This window comes from Ctenopharyngodon idella, chromosome 20, assembly GCF_019924925.1.
Source record: "Ctenopharyngodon idella isolate HZGC_01 chromosome 20, HZGC01, whole genome shotgun sequence".
Taxonomy (NCBI): Eukaryota; Metazoa; Chordata; class Actinopteri; order Cypriniformes; family Xenocyprididae; genus Ctenopharyngodon; species Ctenopharyngodon idella.
The window spans coordinates 12212839-12236789 of NC_067239.1; the positions used below are offsets into that span (position 1 = coordinate 12212839).

At 35.2% G+C, this 23951-nt stretch overlaps 2 protein-coding genes across 3 annotated transcripts in view; both read left to right on the plus strand.

The window, feature by feature from the left end:
• lama4 (laminin, alpha 4) overlaps positions 1-2387 on the plus strand; it is a 60405-nt gene extending 58018 nt beyond the window's left edge. Inside the window, exon 40 of the mRNA XM_051876125.1 lies at positions 291-2387. Coding sequence (XP_051732085.1) covers positions 291-436 — 146 coding nt within the window. The 3' untranslated portion in view covers positions 437-2387. The remainder of the gene's footprint in view (positions 1-290) is intronic.
• Positions 2388-3494: 1107 nt separating this feature from the next.
• Positions 3495-22673, plus strand: tube1 (tubulin, epsilon 1). 2 transcript variants are annotated; one of them, XM_051876129.1, is made up of 12 exons: positions 3495-3669; positions 10904-10977; positions 12215-12267; positions 12402-12456; positions 12838-12953; positions 14579-14700; positions 14775-14962; positions 15391-15563; positions 18010-18150; positions 19866-20006; positions 21159-21333; positions 22260-22673. In XM_051876129.1, exons 1-12 carry the CDS (start codon positions 3645-3647, stop codon positions 22407-22409), a joined length of 1413 nt encoding a protein of 470 aa, XP_051732089.1. In that variant the 5' UTR covers positions 3495-3644; the 3' UTR covers positions 22410-22673. The 2 variants fall into 2 exon arrangements, with proteins under 2 accessions (XP_051732089.1, XP_051732090.1); XM_051876130.1 differs by lacking the exons at positions 18010-18150; positions 19866-20006; positions 21159-21333; positions 22260-22673 and adding an exon at positions 16087-17992.
• Positions 22674-23951: the final 1278 nt, after the last annotated feature.

The window sequence follows — 23951 nt, forward strand, 5'->3', positions numbered from 1 at the left end:
AAACCATGCATGTATCAAATGATTAATGTTATAGTTAAAAAATCACTAAAATCAACTGACACACTAAAGACACACTTAAAGACACTAAATATAAAGTCGATTCTATATGGCTCATTCAATCACATTTTAGAGCTGGAATTGTCGAATATAAACTACTTCTTTAACTCATGAACATTGTTAATCTGAGCACAAGGCTGTTTCTTTCAAATGCTACTATATGAGTGTTCATTCCCACTGTAATGTCAATAATTGTTGATCCTAAATGTTTTTGACCTTTTTCTCTTCTCCAGACTCCATGCTGTCTCACAGTCTCCACATCAAGAGGGGCTACACAGGCTGCATGAGGAACGTGTCTGTGAATGAGTCTCCTGTGAGCTTCAGTAAGGCAGCGCTGGTCACCGGTGCAGTCGGTGTGGGCACCTGTCCTGCTGCTTGAGCGACGGCCACTCTGGGTCTCCTCCACAACAGAAATGAACCTGTGTCATTGTCTCTAACATGCCTCTTCAGCAACATTTATAGCTATTCTATCTCTATATTTCATTAATGACCAATGAGCTGTAAGACAGAGCACTGTTACAATTATGTTAACTTGTTACCAAAGGTTCTTCAATTGAGGTATATGTAATATCTATAAAAACCATGTACCTTAAACAAATTTGCACAAAATATTAACAAAGCCATATAAGATATATATATATATATATATATATATATATATACAGTTCACAGCATAAATGAGTACACCCCCTCTGAACAAATACAAAAGATGTATTTTCTTTATGATCACTAATACAATTCATGGAAAGATGAAAAAACTAAAATGTATTAAACATATACATAATAAAAACTGAGAAATATATGTCATTAATAGCCATAAAATAAGTAAATTAGCCAATTTTGTTTAAATTAAGGATTGCAGAAATGAGTACACCCTAGATTTAATTAAACAAATGTATAATATTCTAGTACTTAGTATGCCCTCCATAATTTTGAATATACTACTCTGACCCTTCTTGGCACGGAGTGTACAAGTTCATGACAAATTGTCACGTCTGTCCTGTTTTAACTCCTGGATGATGAGCTCCTTAAATGCCCTGATCTTTAATGGGGAGTGTTGCTCAACTCGTCTCTACAGAATCCCCCACAGGCGCTCAAGAGTGTTAAGATTGAGTGCAATACATGTCCACAGAAGGTTTTTCACCTTGGGAGAATGCATATCTTCAATGTCATGTTGAAAAAATGCCCAGCAATGCAGGGAATGAGGAAAGGGTAACATCATCTGTTTCAAGTTTATGTATTAAATTACACAGTGTTGTGGGAATTCATGACAACATTGATAAAGCACAACTTCCTCACATCTTCAGCACTCATACATCCCTATATAAGAGCTTTACTACCACTGAACTTTATTGTGGGAAACAGGCACTTTTCACTGTACTCCTCCTCTAGCAACACCATAACATTTTGGATGCTGTTAGATCCAAAATGATTGATTTGGCCTCATGAGACCAGAGTATTGATTCCCAGAATCTATATTTTGTAAATATGGGCTTTGGAAATGGCTAACTGACTTTATTGTGCTTTGGCTACAGTAGGTAGTTCCAGTGAGAACAACAACCATGCATGTCATTTCTGCAGGCTGCATCTTACTCTGTGAGATAAACAGTCACTCTTTTCATAGCTTTTACTGGCTCTGAGACACTCGCTTGGTATTTCTCCTGCTCTTTGTCTAGCAAAAAAAATCCCTCATCACTAAATGAAAGCTTAAAATGAAGGCCTGATTATTTCAGGGGGCCTTTTCACAAGTCCATTGTTTTTGAATTTCTGTGTTACTTTTGCTATATTTTCACACTTAAAACAATGATTTGGTAATCCTCTTGTACCACTGTCCTCTTCTGTGCTAACAAAATAAGTCTCCTGACAGTTCTTTCCCAAGTGGTTCCATTGTTGTCAGCATTAAGTCTGAGAATGATTCAGTGGGCTATATAACACTTTTAATTGTCAAGAAATTATTTCTCTTTAAATGTTTTGGTTCAACATACTTACCTATTGATCAAACATTGCCTTAAACTTACACCAGAAAATTTTTATTTTGTTTTATTTAGTAACTTTTAGAAGGGTGTTCTCATTTTTGCTACACAACATTTTATCACCTTGATAAAAAATCTTATTTTCCTGAATAATTTTGACATGCTTCTTTGGTAATTGATTAAGCAGACTTGCTGGAACATTATATCTCTAAAGAACCCTAACATGTCTTCTAAGTAACTGAGTAATTGCTGACTTTCAGAAGTTTCAGAGAGGGTGTACTCATTTATGCTGTGCACTGTATATAGTCATGATATTGTCTTGACATAACAGATAAATAAAGTCCTTCACTCACTGCATTATCTGAATACTTTTCTTTAATAAAGCTGGTGTTTTCTGATATTTCACGAGTTTGTGCGCATGTAATCTTAGTGTAGCTAAGTGGTAAACAGATTTGGCTTGCTGTCTGCTATAGAGGGGCTCAGAGAGGATATTCTACTCAAGCTCTGATTGCCCGCCATAACATAGGCAAAATTGTACAAAAAGGAGGAGAAGGGGAGGAGGAGGGATGCCGAAAGAACTAACAAGAAGAAGAGGTAAGAGGCTGGTTTTTATACCTTGGTATTAATTGGAAGATTAGATGGGCATACTCCTCCCGAAATTACGTTTAATAACTTCACTTATTTTGTTTCTGTATCTGGGTTTAATAGACAACGGGTGTAATGATGAAGATGTTGAATTCCTGTGAAATGTCAACTGCACATGCTATAGTTAGAACACTTGAACAAAACTATTTTAAATGTGATAACTGAACATAAACATGAATTCATATTCATTTCATAGCAATATTAAGATTACTTTAATGTAAATATTAAACTATATTGGAAGCTATGAATGATGGCATAAAGGTTTTTGATAATATTTGTATTGACCTTTTGATCTTGTTTTAACATTAAGATTCAACCTAATCAGAAATAATGGTTTTACATCTCTGAACTATAAAAACCTTGCTTTCATATTGTATAAGACAGTCAGTTGATTAACTAGGCATATTCATTTCCCCTTCCACTTCTAAAGTGATCTATAAGTTTAAAAGTGTATTGTTAAGTGTGTTGTTTTTAATATATTAAAAAGGAGAAGTTTAAAATATTATGTGACAAATGATGATATCTGCACAGGCTCCAAAGGACAAGTAATAACATCTAAATACAAAAACACCTTTATGAGAACAAAATTATCAAAGGGATATTACCAAAATATTATACTAAATTATTTTATCAACTAAATACAACAAAATCCCAGCTTTTTAATACTTATTTAAATCATTATTGGAAAGTACAGACAGGGGAGGCATGAAACATCCACATTTGTGGATAAAATGCTTAGAGGAAAATGGTAAGAGGAAAAACTACAAACAGAACAGAACTTCCTGGTGCGCTGTGATACGTCATCAACCGACGACTCTTTTGACTTCAACGCGCGAAACGCCCACTGTTTCTATAGCAAACAACAACGGCTAAAGAACAAGAGATAACATTTACAGATGGACGTCGCTTAGACAGCGATGGTGTAACAAATTTCAATTTAGTTTAATGAAATTGTATTAACCTAAAAAGATGACACAGTCCATAGTAGTCCAAGGTAAGAGAGTTCATCTTTAATGGTCATACTGCAGTTAATAGCGTTATTACATACGCTACGTGCCAACTGCTAGGTTTGTTAAAACAAACCACTGTTTTGGTACAAAACCAAGTTTTTGCGGGTGGGTGGTGTTTTAGAAAATATTAATTTGTCAAGGCAAGACCACTGATATGGACTATATGGGGAGGCTGCGGGGGAATTGGTGTGCCACTTTCAAAATTAACCCTTTCAAGCATGAATTATGACAACTTCAGGACTTTTTCTTATTGCTCTTAGAGCATGAAAAACAAGATTTTTTTTTATTTGATTTGATTTCATTTATTAGTCAAAAAAGTAGTGACATTGCACTAAACGTGATGAAAGTAATTTTAAATTTTGTTTATCCAGAAAATTAACACATCTAGCAAGCAATTTTGTCCTAGCCTTAACCTTACCTGAAGTTTTCATAGCCATACTTGCGCCACTCATTGTCAATGACACAAACGAGATAATTAACAGAAGTTCTGTTTGATGTTACACATTTCCCTACCTTGATAGACATGTTAGGAACCTTGTTCAGTTTACTTTTAGACCTAAATAATATGGATTCTATTTTACCTAAATGCCATAAGAGTTTATTTTTAGAGAGCCAGTCTCTTACCTTACATAGCTCCTCACCTAATATTGTATTTTGCCAACATCCTTTGAACTTTTTTTCCCACATATTTTTCAAATAGATTTTCAGATATGTGGACAGTATGCATTTTTTGTTTTAACTAAAGAGATACTGTATTAAAAATAATACAGTAATAACACAGCAATACTTTGTGTATTTGACAAACCAATTATATATATAAATACAAAAAATATAATACAGATTCAATTATTGCAAATGCAATTGTTTGTTCCCGTTCGACCTGCAGACAAAGAACTTAATACAAGTTGAATGTCACGTGTCATTGTTATCAGAACGTAAGGACTTGATTCCATCAAAGATCTCTACAACTGGTGAAGGTACAACTCTGTGGAAACTCAACTCAGACTGTGTAGATCCAGTGTTTCCCAACGTTTTTTCAGTCACGGCACCCTTTGAAAATTTGCAAAAATTTGTGACACGCTACACTAGTGTTGTCATGATACTGGAATTTCTAACCTCGATACGATACCTTTTAAAAAAAAGTATCAATATTCAACACCACGGGGAAGAACCGCCATATACTATCATATAGATATTCTTAATATTATCCAATTTTTTTTTGTCCACCCATGAAAGTCTAGGCAATCAATAATTTCTTCTGAAGAGATCACTTTATATGATGACAGATTTTACAGACATTACAACTATCTGACCTAAATATTTGCTCACTCAGTATATTTGTGTTTTTACAATGGGGTGATTTTATTGCAATTGCACTAGATAGCTTGGTTTGAACTTAAACAGTCAGTAATAAAATAAAAACAAATAAACTTAAAAAAAAAATACTAACAATAGCACATATAAATACAATAGAATAAAGCTTTTGTGTGCGCACTTTGGATGTAAGAACAAAAAATGAAAATTACGCTCAATCCCATGCCGAAATTCAGGCCAACCTTTCTTGTGATTTGCATTTTTATTATGAATTTGTGTATATCATTTGTTGTTATTGGAGACATCAGAGATTGATAGTATATATTAAATGCTTTTTATTTATTTATTTATTTTTAATTTTTTTTTTTTTTTTTTTATACACATTTTAGCAATTTAAAAATGTTTGAAGTATATTTTTACATGGCACCCTGGTTGGGAAACACTGATGTAGATAATGCTCACGCTCCCTCCAGTCTATCTTTATTTACCCTTATTAGCTGATAATTCTGATTATGTTTGAAATGGACACATTTCTACCATAGCTCTCCTCTCTGAAAAAAACTCTACATTGAACGAAATCTACATTGATCTATTGATGTTTTCAGACTGTGGAAAACCTAGCGATCAGGGGCCGTATGTAAAGCAGCTCAGAGTAAAATTTTAGTCTTAAGTGTGTCAAAATTCTAAGAATGATGTAATTTTACTCTTATTCCTAGACTTAAGAATAAGTAAGATTCACAAATGTTCCTAAGTGTCAAGACTAGGTCTTAGCTTCTAAATATTTAAGAGCTGGAGAGGTCTCCTAACCTAATTAGGAGTAACAAGATGGCAGCAAAGAAGAAGAGACACACACTTTCCAATGAAGATATGATATATTGGAGTTAAATGATGACATGGAGTTGATAAAATGATATAAACTTTATTGACAATTCTTTTTGTAACTGACCTAATAAGAAATGTAGTAACTTTAAATAAATTTAATAAATATTACTTAAACAATAATTAATATGTTTAATGCATTTTAATACATTTAATGACTTTGAATTTATAACTTTAAATGTAACAACTTTTCCCACTTTACAAATCAGTGCTCTGACTGTAGAAATGAAATAGTAATTACCTTTTTTTAGTAACTGTAAAAATGCAGCAGTGCACCGGTGATGACTTGAGCCTATCAGTCGACAGTAAGCTTACCACACCAAACATAGTGGCCAAAAGTGATGTGCACAGTTTTTTTTTATTTATTTTTTTTTATTAATTATCCTACAATATTTAAATGTTTTAAAATATGAGGGAATAATAAAACACTAAACTAAGGAAAGGTATTTATCTGACAAAATTTTTGGCCAAAAAAAAAAAAAAAAAAAACTATAGCTACGGGTTTCAGAAAAACAAAAAAGCTCAGAAAAAAGCACACATTGACTACAACATAATCAGTTTTTAATATTTCATTGGTCCTCTTGTTTTTGCATGACAGCCTGGCCAAAAATAATTTGAAATAATTTGAAATTTCATTTCATTATCACACATGAAACAATTGAATCCAAGCACAGCTACATGATATTACATATTTTAACAAATATTTGAATTAAGGTTGAAGATGTCAATTTTCATATGGCTGGACATCACATTGGGTAACTACTCTATGGCAGTTCATTGATTTTCCAACTGACCATCAAATGTGCAGCAAAAGCAAATCACTTTTATGTTGATAGTGGGCGTTCCTGGAGTTGTTGGAGCCGTTGATGATGGATCTCATGTTCGCATCATTGCTCTAATTGTAAATGAGGAGACATATATCAATAGTAAAAGATTCACAAAGAAAAGCTACTTTTAAAAATAAATTTAAATATTAAAACGTTTCAGTGTCTTTTTAAATGATTTATTTTTTATTTTTTTTATAATAACATTAAATGATTGGTGTCATGCTGCTGTGACTTCACCCTTGCAGGCTCGCTATTGGCTGATTCAGAGGTTGAGGGTGGCCATTTTGAGTGGACATCATTGTAGTCCTTAGTTCACAACACTTAAGTCAGCACTTAAGAATCAGTCTTAGACTTTACTAAAAGTTGCTTTTACCTTCTTTATAAAAGTCTCCTACTCTTAAAAAAGAATTTTTTGACACTTAAGTCAAAACTTAAGACTATTCTTAAGAGCATTTCTGAAAAGTTTTATACATACGGGCCCTTGTGTTTTCAATATCATCTGAAATGAGCAGTGTTGGGGGTGACATTACAAGTAACATGCATAACGTAATCAGATTACTTTTTTGATGTAACAAGTAAAGCATTACAAGTAGCATGCATTAGGTAATCAGTAGGGCTGCCCCCTAATAATCAACTAATCGTTAGTCAACTAGAAGAGGCTTAATCGACCAAAATTTTATTAGTCGTTTAGTTGCAGGAAGAAAAAAACTCATGGTGAAGTCACCAGTCATTTTTGGTCATACAGATAAATGCTGCATATACTGTAATATAGATGTTTTTAATATATATTTTTTGTCTAATTCATTGAAAGTCTAAGCAATCAAAACTTTCTTCTGAAGAGATCACTTTGTATGATAAAGCTTTTTTCATATATAAATGTTAATCAATTACCATTACAATTATCTCACAAATGTTTGTTAACTCAGTGTATTTGTTTTTACAATGGGGTAATTTACAAATTGTTGTTCCAAATTGTTGTTGTTTGGAACAATAATACAAATTAAATAGACTGCATTACTTTTTTTTAGGTAGGTCTAACAGTAGTAAGGTAAGTAACTGAATAAAGAAACGGAGTAATCAAATTTAAAATAACATTGCACAATCTTCATTGTAAAAATGAAATACAGATGAATCAATTAAAGTTACACAACTTAATCAGTCAAGAGTAGTAAGTGATTTTCTCTTTGTCTGTTGCTTGATTAACATTAACAACATAGAGAGCAGCACGTTTATTAGGCTGCCATCCCTTTAAGACCTGACACAGACCACATGGATCCAAGTACACATTCTTCCTGAACTGTTCACGAATGTGTTTAAGTTAATATTCACCAAGTTGGGCATTGTGACATTATTTTTGAGTGTGTTTCACCATTAATAAGCTATGAAAAAGCATTCATTTTGTATGTCAGAGGCAGCTTTTATTATGTGTGTGCGCTTCAGATATGAGCGCGAAATCTGCGGGAATGAGTAGAATTCAGACCCGGTCACACTAACACTATTTAACCGGAGTGAATGAGACGACTGAATTAGAGGAGGCGGGTGCGTGTCAACTTGCTGTCAGAGAAGAGAGCAAGAAAGCATAGCTGATATCGGTGTATTGATAATTTGATACTGCAGAAAGGAGTATTGGAATCGTTTCAGATATTTCAGTATCGATACACATCGAAATATCGATATTTTTGACAACACTTCTCTCTATAGGCGCGTTCACTATACTGCGAAGATGGCGAGGCAGCATCGTCAGCTTCATCTTTGCAGCCAACACTGACTCAGAAAACACTAGTTTATTAGTAAATAATTAATAAACACATTCATAATCATTAGCCTACTCTTTCCAGTGCTTTGGGGCAAGCCTTTTGTGCGCGCTTGAGCGTCGAATAGGCTATATTACGCCTATACAGTGGGTACGCAAAGTATTCAGACCCCCTTAAATTTTTCACTCTTTGTTATATTGCAGCCATTTGCTAAAATCATTGAAGTTCATTTTTTTCCTCATTAATGTACACACAGCACCCCATATTGACAGAAAAACACAGAATTGTTGACATTTTTGCAGATTTATTAAAAAAGAAAACTGAAATATCTCATGGTCCTAAGTATTCAGACCCTTTGCTCAGTATTTAGTAGAAGCACTCTTTTGATCTAATACAGCCATGAGTCTTTTTGGGAAAGATGCAAAAAGTTTTTCACACCTGGATTTGATGATCCTCTGCCATTCCTCCTTGCAGATCCTCTCCAGTTCTGTCAGGTTGGATGGTAAACGTTGGTGGACAGCCATTTTTAGGTCTCTCCAGAGATGCTCAATTGGGTTTAAGTCAGGGCTCTGGCTGGGCCATTCAAGAACAGTCACGGAGTTGTTGTGAAGCCACTCCTTCGTTATTTTAGCTGTGTGCTTAGGGTAATTGTCTTGTTGGAAGGTAAACCTTCGGCCCAGTCTGAGGTCCTGAGCACTCTGGAGAAGGTTTTCGTCCAGGATATCCCTGTACTTGGCCGCATTCATCTTTCCCTCGATTGCAACCAGTCGTCCTGTCCCTGCAGCTGAAAAACACCCCCACAGCATGATGCTGCCACCACCATGATTCACTGTTGGGACTGTATTGGATAGGTGATGAGCAGTGCCTGGTTTTCTCCACACATACTGCTTAGAATTAAGGCCAAAAAGTTCTATCTTGGTCTCATCAGACCGGAGAATCTTATTTCTCACCATCTTGGAGTCCTCCATGCGGGCTTTCATGTGTCTTGCACTGAGGAGAGGCTTCCGTCGGGCCACTCTGCCATAAAGCCCTGACTGGTGGAGGGCTGCAGTGATGGTTGACTTTCTACAACTTTCTCCCATCTCCCGACTGCATCTCTGGAGCTCAGCCACAGTGATCTTTGGGTTCTTCTTTACCTCTCTCACCAAGGCTCTTCTCCCCCGATAGCTCAGTTTGGCCAGACGGCCAGCTCTAGGAAGGGTTCTGGTCGTCCCAAACGTCTTCCATTTAAGGATTATGGAGGCTACTGTGCTCTTAGGAACCTTAAGTGCAGCAGAAATTTTTTTGTAACCTTGGCCAGATCTGTGCCTTGCCACAATTCTGTCTCTGAGCTCTTCAGGCAGTTCCTTTGACCTCATGAGTCTCATTTGCTCTGACATGCACTGTGAGCTGTAAGGTCTTATATAGACAGCTGTGTGGCTTTCCTAATCAAGTCCAATCAGTATAATCAAACACAGCTGGACTCAAATGAAGGTGTAGAACCATCTCAAGGATGATCAGAAGAAATGGACAGCACCTGAGTTAAATATATGAGTGTCACAGCAAAGGGTCTGAATACTTAGGACCATGTGATGTGTCTGTTTTTCTTTTTTAATAAATCTGCAAAAATGTCAACAATTCTGTGTTTTTCTGTCAATATGGGGTGCTGTGTGTACATTAATGAGGAAAAAAATGAACTTAAATGATTTTAGCAAATGGCTGCAATATAACAAAGAGTGAAAAATTTAAGGGGGTCTGAATACTTTCCGTACCCACTGTATATATATATATATATATATATATATATGTGTGTATATATATATATATATATATATATATATATATATATGTGTGTATATATATATATATATATATATATATGTGTATATATATATATATATATATATATATGTGTATATATATATATATATATATATATATATAATTAAATGCTCATTATGGTTTAGTATTCTTCTCAGTATATATTTAAGTAAATAAATTAATATAAACCTGCGATTAGTCGACTAATATATATATATTTTTTTTACCTTTTAGGATAGAAGGAATAGATTGATATCCCGGAGCAACTTGGCATTTCTGACAGGCTGACTCTTACTTGCGCATATGCAAGAAAATGCTTTTTTAATAGCTGTCCAGTGTAGTGACCGCTATGCGTGAAAGGGTTAAATTAAGAAATTATCATTATATTATTAAACAAATAAAAATGTAAATAAATAAACCACTGTTAAAATTGACAAATATGTACAATTTAAACATGTTTCTTGGATTAATGTTTACAAGTATGCTAGAAGTAGGTGTCTTACATGTATTAAAAAAAAAAAAAAAAAAAAGTCAAGCTGTTATTGGTGCACAAAACAGTGGCTTGATGCCCCTGGCCAAGAATTTGTCTCATCTTGCCTCCTCATGTTTGGTATGTCTTTTTTTTTTTTTTTTTTTTTCCCCAGTTGGTCAGTGTGGGAATCAGGTGGGCTGTCGCTTCTGGGACCTTGCACTCAGAGAACATGCACATGTCAATCAAGTGAGAAATCATTTTTAACACTATACAGCTGCTTTTCAAAATACTTGATTCTTCTAATTATTCTTGCATGAAACTACAGTATATGTGTTGCATACAAGGCCGTTTTTAGGTATGGTGAACGGTTGCGTAGGGCCCCTCTAGCTGGAGAGGGCGCCAGTGAGCAGAAGAATTATATATATATTTTTAAAAAGATGACGATCAGAAATCTGAATATTTACCGTATGTTAAAATTATATATTTAAAAAAATGACTGTAGCATACAGCATAGTCCAAATTTTCTGAAGAGACTCGATCGCTTTTTATGATGAACAGATTTAATTTAGGTTTTACTCAGCGGACATAAGCAGAAGCTCAACCTAACCTGAATGACGCACAAGAACAAACCTCTTCCAGAAGCTTAAAAAGCAAACAAGTCTCTTCAGAAAATTTAGATTAAATAGCTTAAATGTATTTTACATTTGATTATTACATTTCTGAACTAATTTTAACTACATGTTAAATAATCCTGTTGTAGCTGGGGAAATAAAATCATTTTTGTTATATTGTATTTGTCCTTTTGTTTGTAATTTGCTTCTTTTTTTCTTAATTTTTAATAATTAGATAAAATAACATAAAATAACTATATTGTGATGTACCGGTGGATCGTTATTTTGAAATTGTAAAAAATTTCTCATACCGTGAAATAAGAATTTGGTCATAGAGATGCACCAATACAAAATTTCTTTGCCGATACCGATTTTAATGAATAAAATCCTTAATTTTCTTAAGGAAAAAAACATTCTCTCCCAACTAATGCTGTAAACTATACAGAGAACCCTCTCATTTGGTACATTACCATGATATTAGAGGTTAAAATTAACAACAGAGTCCGTGTTGATTCCATGCCGTTGACTGGACGGGGTGGAGTCACTTGACTACACACACGGTAGTATGTTTTTAGGGGAAAGTATTAATAGGCTTAAAAAACAATATAATCGACATTGGAAAATTACATCGGTTAGTGGTTCTGAATTTTGGTTTGGATTACTTTTTAATTAATCGTCCAGCCCTAATCCTGAGCCAGTTCCAAATGTGGTTTTAAATCATCAGATATATATCCGATATGTGGACATTAACATACATCTAAACAATTACAGTTCTGCTCATAAGTTTACATACCCCTTGGACAATATACATGATATCAGAGGTATTTCTGATCTGAAAACATTAACTGAGTCTTGCTCTCTTGTCTCTGCAGACAGGAGTTTATGATGAAGCACTGAGCAGCTTCTTTAGAAATGTTGACCAAAGGTAGCCTCTCTCTCTTGGACTCTCTTCTACTCTGTTCACTCTGTTTATCCACGTCTTCCTCTCTTTGCTGATCCATTTGAGTTATTGTGGGATCTCATGTATGTACTTATGGTGTATGTGTGATGTATTTGAAGGAGAGAGGGTGGAGCAGACTCTACAGGGGGCAGGATCACATCTCTAAAGGCCAGGGTGAGCACCATGTTAGGTGATGTATTGGGATTGGAGCATGGTAACAGGACTGTAGTATTTGACTGCTACTTTGTATGTCTGAGAGTGAGTTTGAGATGTGTGCAGTTTGGCTTACAGTGCCTACATGTTACGCTTATGGAAAGACATTAAAAGAGCAGCAGCCAAAGATGTCTGTGTACTGTGTACAAGGCTGTGTGCATGGATCAACAAATAAAAAAAAAAAAAAAAAAAGGAGAAATTTACCTCTCATGTACTCATTTGATTAATATATTAATCAGTACTCAAATAGACAAAATGACCATTCCTAATAAAAACAACAGAAGTCAATGATAAGTCCCTAACATAATAGAAAAACAAATTTCTGTGTGTCTTTGTCTGCAGGCCGTATTAGTGGACATGGAGGAGGGAGTCTTAGGAGAGATTCTGCAAGGACCGTTGCGTTCTCTCTTCAACAGCACACAACTCATAAGTGATGTCTCTGGTTCAGGGAACAACTGGTGAGAGTCTGTCTCGGCAGGGACTCTGTCACACAGATTACATGCATGCTTGTGGAATGGCTGCTTCTAAAATGGACACAGTTCTAACAAAGGCGGGACAGTATGATGTTATATGCTCTGCAAAGAGAGAAACGGTTGAGATTCTGCTATAAGTAAATTAAAAGCACGGGTACCTGTCATAACCTGCTTGGAATTATCGTCTGCTGTTCAATGACCTCCCCCCATTAGAAATCCTTTCTAATATATCTTTTCTAAATCTTTTCTCTAACCACTCGCACGAGGTGGCAGCACTAGCCCAAGCCATTGTTTCACAGTCAAAAAGGAAATGGAAAACACATATGTAATCTTGGTTTCCTGAGTAGGGAACGAGACACTGTATCAGTAGCTGATGTTATGAGAACACCCTCCAAGTGAATCACACCAATTCATTGGCTGATGGTGCAAATGCTGCCCTCAGAGACAACACATCACCAGTGGTAACTTATTTTTTCTAAGAGGTATTTGTAGCAGTTATTTGTAGAGTATGGCAGAGCTGCCTAGTGTCTCTTTTCCCACTCATGGAACCAGGGTTACATATGTAACCGGGACGTTCCCTTTCATAGGTTCATTTGACACTACTTCAGTAGCTTATGCTGTGGGAACACTATACCACAGAGTAGGGTTGCAAAATTTGAAAAGTTGAAAACTTTCCATGGGATTTAACATGAAATAATAATGGGAATAAACTGGAAATTTGCAAAATTGCACCACCAAGAATTCTGCATGAAGCCAGTACACACAGCAGCATACATGCTGGACCCAAAGTATGAAAAAAAGCATACTCTCTGTTGAAGAGATGAACAGAGATTATTACTGTTATTAAATTATTAAACTGTTATTACTGCCATGTCTTAACACCTGGGTCTTGATGAAGGCAACGTTCTCAGCAGTCTGGCAAAGCACCCTACCAAGCCTTTGGGAAGGGGATGGGATATAGCAGTTGTGCCAGCACATAGCTGCTAGGTGTGGGAATCTTTTGGAATCTCACAATTTGATTAAAAATTGATTTTCAATTTTTTAATCAAATTTCGATTCCGTATATGCATAGATTTTAGATTTAATTCTAAACTTGTTTTTGAATTTTATTTAGTTTATTGTCCCCTCCTTATATATAAGAAAACCTGTGCCCCCAATTCATTGATATTAGATATAACTCATAGGTGTAATTTTTTTTTAGCCTTTCATATTCGCCCCTCACGCTGCGTTTTTTGCATCATTAAAATGTGTGATTATCATCTGTTGGCCAATCTTTTGGAGTTAAAAAATTGTATATGAGCTGTTGCATTCTAAATATTTAGTGATTTAGCCTCAGATACAGGATATGTTCATTCCCTTTTACAAGCAGGTATTGTTTGTTACCACGGAAACTGCTTGCACATCCACATTGAAAGCATTTCTCTTTTGTAAAAAGTACAAAACAGCTTGACGTGTGCTGGTAATTATAGTCTATAAACCTGTTTTTTGCTTTGTCATTATGGGATATGGAGTATAGATTGATGTGAAACAAGTTGAAATGTTTTTAGTTATGCATTGTTTTTTTGACTGTTGATCAGTGATTGACCATATGATTGGTCTATGACTCTTAGGGCAGTTGGGCACCACACATATGGCTTGACCTACAGAGAGCAGATTGTGGATCAAGTCCGTAAGGCTGCAGAACACTGTGATTGCCTTCAGTGCTTCTTCCTTATTCATTCCATGGGTGGAGGTGAGCTTCTGATGTCTGTCATGTTACCTGTGTTCAGATTTGGTGGTGACCCAAGCGTACATTTGTGTGTTTAGGGACTGGTTCAGGGTTAGGCACATTTGTGTTGAAGCTTCTAGAAGAGGAGTTCCCAGAGATATGTCGGATAGTGACCTCCGTTTACCCGACAGCAGAAGATGATGTCATCACCTCTCCTTACAACAGCGTCCTAGCCATGAAAGAACTCACAGAACATGCAGACTGTGTCTTGCCGGTCGATAACCAGGTATGACTTCTTAAAAATTTAAAGGGTTTTTAGAACTGAAAATTCTGTCATCTTGTCACATGTCTCAACCAATTGAAACACATTAAATTTGAATATGTTGATGTGCAAATGAGACTGGATGGAAAGATTTTCAGTGAATAATGACTAGTCTGTTCCTCACACAAAGCTATCGTATCATGCCACCAGGACACTTGAAGAGCATAAAAGTCAAATGGACTAGTATTAATGTGCTTTATTGTTCTGTTTGGGACAAAAAAAGCACTGCCCCTAATCACTGCAGTTTTGCTGTGTGAAAACAAGTGCTGCATTTATGTTCTTCACAATTTTTCCTTTTGTGTAAAAACACATACGGGTACTCGTACGGTTTTCGAATGACATGATGGTGAACAAATCATAACAATTTTTATTTTTCTCTATTATTATTCTAGTCTCTGGTGGATATTGTTGGTAAGATACAGTATATGTCCAACACTGGCAAACTAGGCTGCACCATCAAGAAGGACTGTACTATCATCTCTGGACAAGGAGGGGTGGTGAAGGTCGAAAAACCTTTTGATGCCATGAACAACATTGTGGCCAATCTACTTCTCAATATTACCAGGTACTAAATCATGTGCTAAAAAAAACATTGTGCTTTATGCAGTAGTGAAAGTGAAGTTAAACCTACATTAGGCATTAAAAGAGAAGAACATAATAAGAGTAATGATTTTAACACAAAAATAACCATTTAAATAGGAATTACAGGAATGATTTTGTGTGTATATGTATATAATATATATGTGTATATAGGGCTGTCAATAGATTAAAATTTTTAACTGTGATTAATCACACACTTGCCTTGAAATTAAGCATACACCATTTATCTTGTTTAACACATTCATGTTGTCATCATTTGCTATATCCAGCAAAGAAAACCATCAGACTGAAGGGTGATTTTCAAAAAACTGTATTTTCTGCAAGCTTTTTTCAAGGTAAATGGTGTCTTTCCAAAAAGGGACACTTGAAGACTCCAAAAGGACACCAAATAACCAAATCATACAAGGAATCCTTATAATTCTTAAATTTGTGCACACCAAAGCACCCATCAAAAAAAACATTACAGATTTTTTTTTTTTTTTTTTCAGAATTCCTGGTGTATAGTATGTGTACAGTACAACATCACAGAGCTTGTTTACATTTTACAAGTCAAGTTGCGACCACATGGAGATGCCAAAAATCGTATGTGCTTACAGTACAACTCCTGTACGTCGCCACAATTGTCTGTACCTTGATTGCAATCCTCATCCATCAAAATTTTACTAGCGAGACGCTGGTTTGCTTTACCCAGCCGAGAAATGTAGTTTGCTTATCATCTGGCCATACAGCGGTGGGATGTTTTGACGCTCCATTCAGTATGTATTTCACAGCGCAATGCGTGAGGGCTCGAAACACCTGAATAAAGGTTCTATTCTCTCTGCAATCTCTGATGTAATCAGCCTGGTTTTCTTTACATTAGTGCTATTTTGGACTGATTGTTTGAATTCGCTTACTGAATCACTGGACTGAAAACATTCCCAGCTTAAAATGATCTGATTGTAAATGGGTTAAAGGGTTAGAATATAAATTTCCGTCTACCAGGATTACAGGTGCTTGCATGATTGTAGATGCTCACAGTGTGATAAACTCCTGTTAATGAAGCAATTTCACGTGCTTCAGTAATTTATTTGTGTTAAATAATTTTAACGTGTTAAGGATTTAGAATAAAACGCATATGTTAACGTGTTATATGAGGTCAGTCCTAAGTTGGGAGAAATATTGGGAGAAATATTAGGAGAAATATTTGTCACCTCGTCTGCCCTTTACCTACATTTACAGCCACAGTGCCTCTTAATGAAAAGTTAACATTGTTATAAACATTTTTCATAGTGAGTCATATTTATTACTAATATCGTGCTATAGTGGGTTCTTGCCAAATCATAAATCATGCTTCTTATGTTGTTGTTCTTGTATTCTTTTATGTTTTTGCAACTTTGAATACAAAGCTGATTGGCCTAAAGTAATCTAACCAGCACTGATTATGGATAGTAAGGTCATCACATAAAAGCAAGTGGTCGACCCATGTTGTTGTTTTTTTTTTGATGGCCGATGCTGATGCCGATATCTTAGATAGCAGGGTGGCCAGTATTTTTCACAAATAAAGGAATTGAATAAATGAATGAATAAAAAGGAAGTACGCTAAACACTGTAACCAACAGTGGACTCGTAATCTGGTAAGTTTGTGTGCATTGGAAATCTTTTTTTTTTTTTTTTTTTTAAATAAAGAACAAGGTAACACTAATTTTACATACAGCACACAATGAAAATGACATGAATATGACATAGTGGGCAACTGAATATAGCACAGCATAGTTTGGAATCAAGGGTTTAAAGTTTGTCGATCGTACATCTCCAGTGGAGCTGAGCTCTTCTGTCCAAATTCAATTTACACGGACTGACCGTGCAGGCTAACAATGCACATTTCAGAATATCTGACAGCTGGATTCGACTAAGTCTGCAAGGTTTGTGAAAATAAATGTTTATTAAATTTTCAAAGATTTGTTTAAATGATATAAATTGGGTATTTGCTGAATACTTTAGTATAATACTTTTTCGTATACATTCTTTGTTTAACAGTTATATCTAATAACATTTTAGACAAAACTGTTAAACAGAGCTTAACTAATAACTAATGAAGTCGGAGAATGGGAGCGATGTGTGGAGTTCTCAGAGCCGGTGTTCTCAGCCCCGTCAAAATAAAAGTCTGGAGCGCCAACACATCAGCCAAACTGAAAAACTTATCAGCCGATGCAAATATTTAATGGCAATTGGTGATATTTCAGTCGACCACTAATAAAAACGGTAGTTAAATCCTTTTTTTTTTTTTTTTTTTTTTTTTATGAACCAGAAAATGTAAAAGTAGTTATAAAAATAGAGTTTATAGAAAGCAATGTAACTGGTAATGTTATCTTTGATTCTTTTTTATATTTTATTAAGAGATTTGATCACTCATTCGATTTCTTCTCTTGCAGTTCAGCACGTTTTGAGGGCTCTCTCAACATGGATCTGAATGAGATAGCCATGAACCTGGTACCGTTCCCGCGGTTACACTACCTTGTGTCCAGTCTAACTCCTCTCTACACACTTGCAGATGTAAACGTACCGCCACGCAGGTTTGTCATTATACATTTGCAGTCATTTTTACCCAGTTTCACCTCATCTGCTCTTACACCTGCCTCAAATGCCCAATATATAAAAACATCATTTATGAAATATATAAAAAGTAAAAAAACTGATTTGTAGTTCAGTTAGGTTTCTGACATGGGACCTTGGAGTCAAAAAGAATGAGAATCACTGATTTCGAGTTTACATACGATGTATACTCACTAAAGCACTATTTCCCATAATCCAACATGAAGAGGACTGACATGCTGAAAAAGCAAAAAGAAAGAGAGAACGAGATCGAGTGAGAATGATAGATGCAGTTTGCACTTTTCTTATTAATTTTTTTTTTTTTTTTTTTTTTTTTTTACAATGTAAGTTATTTATGCTGGCTCTAGTACCTTTTTCATAAATCACTTGTTTAAAAAAACATGAAAATATTTTAAAAGAATATTAAAATCAAGTAAATTAAATCATATGGATAAGGAAATGTTGATTGTTTTTAGGCATTAACAACATAATTGTTTATTGTTCACTAACATTGCTTACTCATTTCACTGAGGTGCCTATTTTTTATGAGTAAAATCAGTGTTAACATATGAAACAATATATAAAACATCAAATGCTGTGATTTTATTATATATAAATATAGTCTGCCGCTCTGTGTGTTTGCAAGGCTAGATTTTTAGTAAACTCAGAGATGCTCTACTCAGAAGCATAGCAAAGCTGAAAAAAGGTGGAGGTGGGAGGAGTGGTTTGTGCTTTCCGTCTTTTGTGTCCTTAGCTGATCACTTGCCTGTAACTCACAAGACTGTACACAAAAAAAATATATAATTCTGTAGATGATTAAAAAAATATTTTCACCATCTGTAAGTAACATTCTAATTCATCTGAATTTGCTCACTTCATTTATTTCACTCCTTGCTTATTTCCCAACTTCCATGTGCTATTTAGGGATGCACTATTTAGGGTCTAGGGATTGCCATACAGCAGGGCTTTTCAATTCGATTCTGGAGGGCCAGTGTAAAGTTTAATCAAACACACCTGTCTGTAATTTTGAAGTAATCTTTAAGTACTTAAAGGGATAGTTATTTTGCAGGAAAGTGGAGTGCAGGAACCAAACAGTTGATGGACCCCATTGACTTCCATAGTATGGAAAAAACTTACCATAGAAGTCAGTGGGGTCCATCAACTGTTTGGTTACCAACATTCTTCAAAATATCTTTTTTTTTGTGTGTGTGTGTGTTCAACAGAAGAAAGAAATTCATACAGGTTTGGAACAACTTTAGGATGAGTACATGATGGCAGAATTTTTATTTTTGGGTGAACTATCCCTTTAATTAGCTTGTTCTGGTATGTTTTATTAGCTGCTGTCAGATTAGATTTTGAGAATATGAAATCTCTTCAGACACTGCAACTGTCGTGATATGATTTTTAGAAACAAATTCAAAATGAAATGTAAAAATACTCCACTTTCCTGCAACGCTGCAAACCTGAAACTTTAAAGTTTGTTTTATTTTAATGAAGAGGTTAAAGAGTAGGTCACAAATTCACAGGTCGGAGTTCACCGGACTTGAACTTTGGAATGTAGTGAAATCCACATGAACCCCTTTAGAGCTGAACTCTGCAGGACAGTGACCCTCCAGGACTGAAGTTGAAAAACCCTGCCACAGAAGCCTTAGTGTCTTATGTCGTCACCAAGTGGATGCTGTGTTGTGTTCTGTAGGCTGGATCAGATGTTCTCAGATGCATTCAGTAAGGAGCATCAGCTGATCAGAGCTGACCCCAAACACAACCTGTATCTGGCCTGTGCTCTTATGCTGCGTGGAAACGTTCAGCTGTCAGATCTGCGCCGGAATATTGAGCGGTTAGTCTGTCCCATAATTTGATTTGTTTAGCCTTTTGTTTATTTTTTTTCCATCCTAACCTTTTGTTTTCTCACTCTAAAACCTAGTAACATACCTGCAAACTAGTTGCTTTTCAGTGAAATTCGCCGTTTTGATTTAGAATGTGTCATTTATGTGAATCGTGTAGATACAAGTTTTTTTTTTTTTTTTTTGCTTTCTTAGGGTAGGGTGGGGGGGGGGGGGGGGGGGGGTGAAATTGTAGGCACAATAAACTACAAAGAATCGAAGATGGGCTACTTTCCCAAAGACTGAGACTTCAGAGCATCTGAAGAGACATGATAGCTTTATATAATGAACAGATTTAACTTTCAGCCTTTTATTCACATATAAACAATGTTCAGTGCACATCAAATATGCTAAACAGACACTCAAACGTCTTTGATGTTCTTTATGTATGTGTGTTAAAAAATATATTCACTTGTGTTTTGAAGATCAATAAAAGTCCTATGGGTTTGGAATAACATGAGGGTGAGTAAATGATGACAGAATTTTCAGTTTTGGGTGATCTGTCCCTTTAATACCAGATGTAAATGGTAATACCACTTGTGATCGGATCAATGAAAACGCATCTTAATACCACAGGTAAACGAGGTAATAGAGCTGGGCATCTCTGGCCCTCGAGATGTTGTTTCTTACAGAGTTTAGCTCCAACCCTGATCAAACTCACCTACCTGTAGCTTTCTAGTGATCCTGAAGACCTTTATTAGCTTGTTCGTGTGTTTGAAGCACAATCCACATTAAAAAATAAATAAGTAAAAATAATTACACAAGTAACTAACAGAGATGGCAATAGACATGGCAAAACTTCTGTACTGCAACTTTAATGAAATATGACTATTTATATTTCTTTAGTTTCATCCACTGTCTTATCCTTAAAAGTTGCTATCCTATAATTTTGCCAACTCGCAGAATTGTTTTCTTTTTTGTGATTGTTGTTTTTGTCTACTGTTTGAAAGGCGTTGCATTAGAAGCACTCCTTTGACACTTCAAAACGCTGTTTAAACTCTCTCTTAATGAAGTAATCTGTATGTAATCCAAGATCATTTACTGGAGTCTCTCTATTTTAAAGTATAGAATAATCTGTGTTGTTCTTTTTTCTTGTTTTTTTTTAGGCTAAAGCCCACCCTGCCATTTGTCACATGGAATCAGGAGGGATGGAAGACTAGCCTGTGTTCAGTCCCTCCTGTGTGTCACTCACATTCTCTGTTGGCCTTAGCCAACAACACATGTGTGAAATCTACCTTTTTTGAACTAAGGGAGCGTTTTGTGAAACTCTACCGTAGGAAGGTGTGTCCCAAAACACCACTGTATAGCATCTCACACGTTACATATTCATAATTGCCTTCTGTTTTTTTTTTGTTTTTTAATGCGCAGACACTAGTTCTCTCAATAATGACAGTTTAAGGGGAAGTAAATGGTTTCATATCATGCGTTTGGATTTTAAGAGGTCAAATTAAAAGTAAAGTGTGTTATTTTAGCACCATAGTTTCAGCAAACATTGCTAAAATAATCCCGTTTTAAAATAGGTTTACCAAACAATTACCTCAACTGTAATTGCTTGCAACTTAAATCATTAAATGAGTCAGTAGTGTTGTCACTGGCTGGGGCCGAATTCATAAAAATCTTCTTAAAGGGGCTATATAAATTCAAACTATAATCTCATATAGCCAGATCATATAGTCTATAGTCTCAAATATACTTTATAATCAAACTATCATAACAGTGTAATTTTAATGACCTCATCTGTCAACATGATGCCAGTGAATAAGATTTCTCAGTTTTGATTTTATGTTGAATTTAATTTTGAAAATAATACAAAATATTCTTAACTTTATTCTTAAAGGGATAGTTCACCCCTAGTTCAGTTTAAGTTAGAAAATAAGTAGAAAATAGGAGTCGAGATGATAGCGCCACAACACTTAAACTTTTCAGGGAAATCAGAGAGCTTAAGTTGTCATATCTTACAGGATAGTATTTTAAATAAAATATAAATATAAATAAATAAATACACATTACACATTATAAATAAAAAATACACATTTCACTATTTAAAGTAGTTGTATTATCTTACAAACGTGTGATCATTTAAAATTGTCATTTAAAATAAAAGTTACATGGTTTGATATTTTGCTTCACATTCCTATATTTTTAAGTGTGACTTAAATGTCCATATGTACACTATGTAATAATGGTGTTTTTTGTTCTCCCCAAAGGCTCACTTGCATCATTATCTAGCAGTGGATGGCATGGAGTTGGCTGGATTTAATGAGGCATTATCATCTATCTCAGATCTTATTGAAGACTACACACACCTGGAAAGCCCTCTCATGCCCAACGCCCCCAGACTTACCATCGCCACCTGACCTGTGTTTATACTAGCAAAGTCCCTTTAAAGCAAGTCATTTCACTCGGTGGCCATCTTTAAAACACATCTCGGGCAGCTATTTCAGTCATGCAAGTGCAGCTTCTATCTCGTTGAATGGGGAAACATCAAATTCTCCAAAGCTGTTCACAAAACTTATGATTAAACTTCATATTTGAAATCTCCAATGAAGTCTTACAACACCTGTCTCAAAAATTGTGTTACTTATGCTCAAAAAGAATAAAAAAAAAAGCTTCTGACAGCAGCTACAGTGACACGAAGACTTTACCAAGGCGGGACTTATTCCACCATATTGCACTTTGCACTTTCTCCCATTAATAGTAATATGAGTATGCCGTCTTTGTGTATATAAGTCTCTGTAACTAGACAAAGTGATCAAACATTTATACATGTATAATAAATAGTACTTTAAAATTTTTGACCAATATTTTCTTGAGGCAAAATGGTGATTGGTGTGAATTTGGAGTGGATCTGTTAGTATGACAGACAAAGAGAGTTTTTACAATTAAATTTGGTGACACTAGTTCATTGATCGGCAGTTCTGGTCCTGGAAAGGCCACTGTCTTGCAGAGTTGAGTTCCGTCCCAAGTCTAACAAATCTACCTGTAATCATCAAGTAATCCTGAAGACTTTGGTTAGGTTTTTTTTTTTTAGAGGTGTTCAATTAGGGGGTGGACCTAACCTCTGCAGGACGGTAGCCCTCCAGGGCAGGAATTGCCCATCCATGTATTAGAGGCACTTCACCTGTAAAATGTTATTACAGTTTTTTTTTTGTTTGTTTTTGTTTTTTGTATGAAAATAAAATAGTCATATCAAACAGTGCCTGGATAATGTAGTTTTAATAGAAGGAAAAGCACAGATTAATTTGTTATTACACTTCAGTAAAAAACAGAAATGCCACTTTATCTGATACCAGATTAACATACACAGTCAAAATCTTGTCATTGGCACAGTCAGCACAAAGCTTAAACTCTCGTCATCTCATTTAATATGGCTCTTTCTATATTGACCTGTTGGCAGATGATTTGTTTGCAGGTTAGCATAAGCGGTTTTTTTGCTTTACACTTATTTTCACATCGCTATGATCATTCAGAAGGTTTTAATTTATGCCTTTATAATTAATTGGTGCAGGGCATCCATTGGTCTCTAAAGTATTATTGTCCAGCTCTAATGACCTGTGATAGAGTTCATTGATCATGTTATCCTGTTTGAAGTTATAGTTGCGTCCCAAATGACACACTATATAGTATGCACTTATATAAAATATGTACTTATGCACTATGTACTCATCCATGTAGTGTATGAATTTTATAAGGTTTTGTCATTGTCAGATTCTGATAGCCTCTCTCCCTCTACTGCATAATTAAAGCTGCGGCAGTTGAGTGCATGAAGTGTCCAACATCTGGGTATGTAAAGAGTACGTTTTCTATGTTGAATTTTTTGTGAACACGCTACTCGCACTATTTATAATAAAAATGTCATCAAATAGTGCCTAAGTATGCGAATTGGAACGCACCCTATG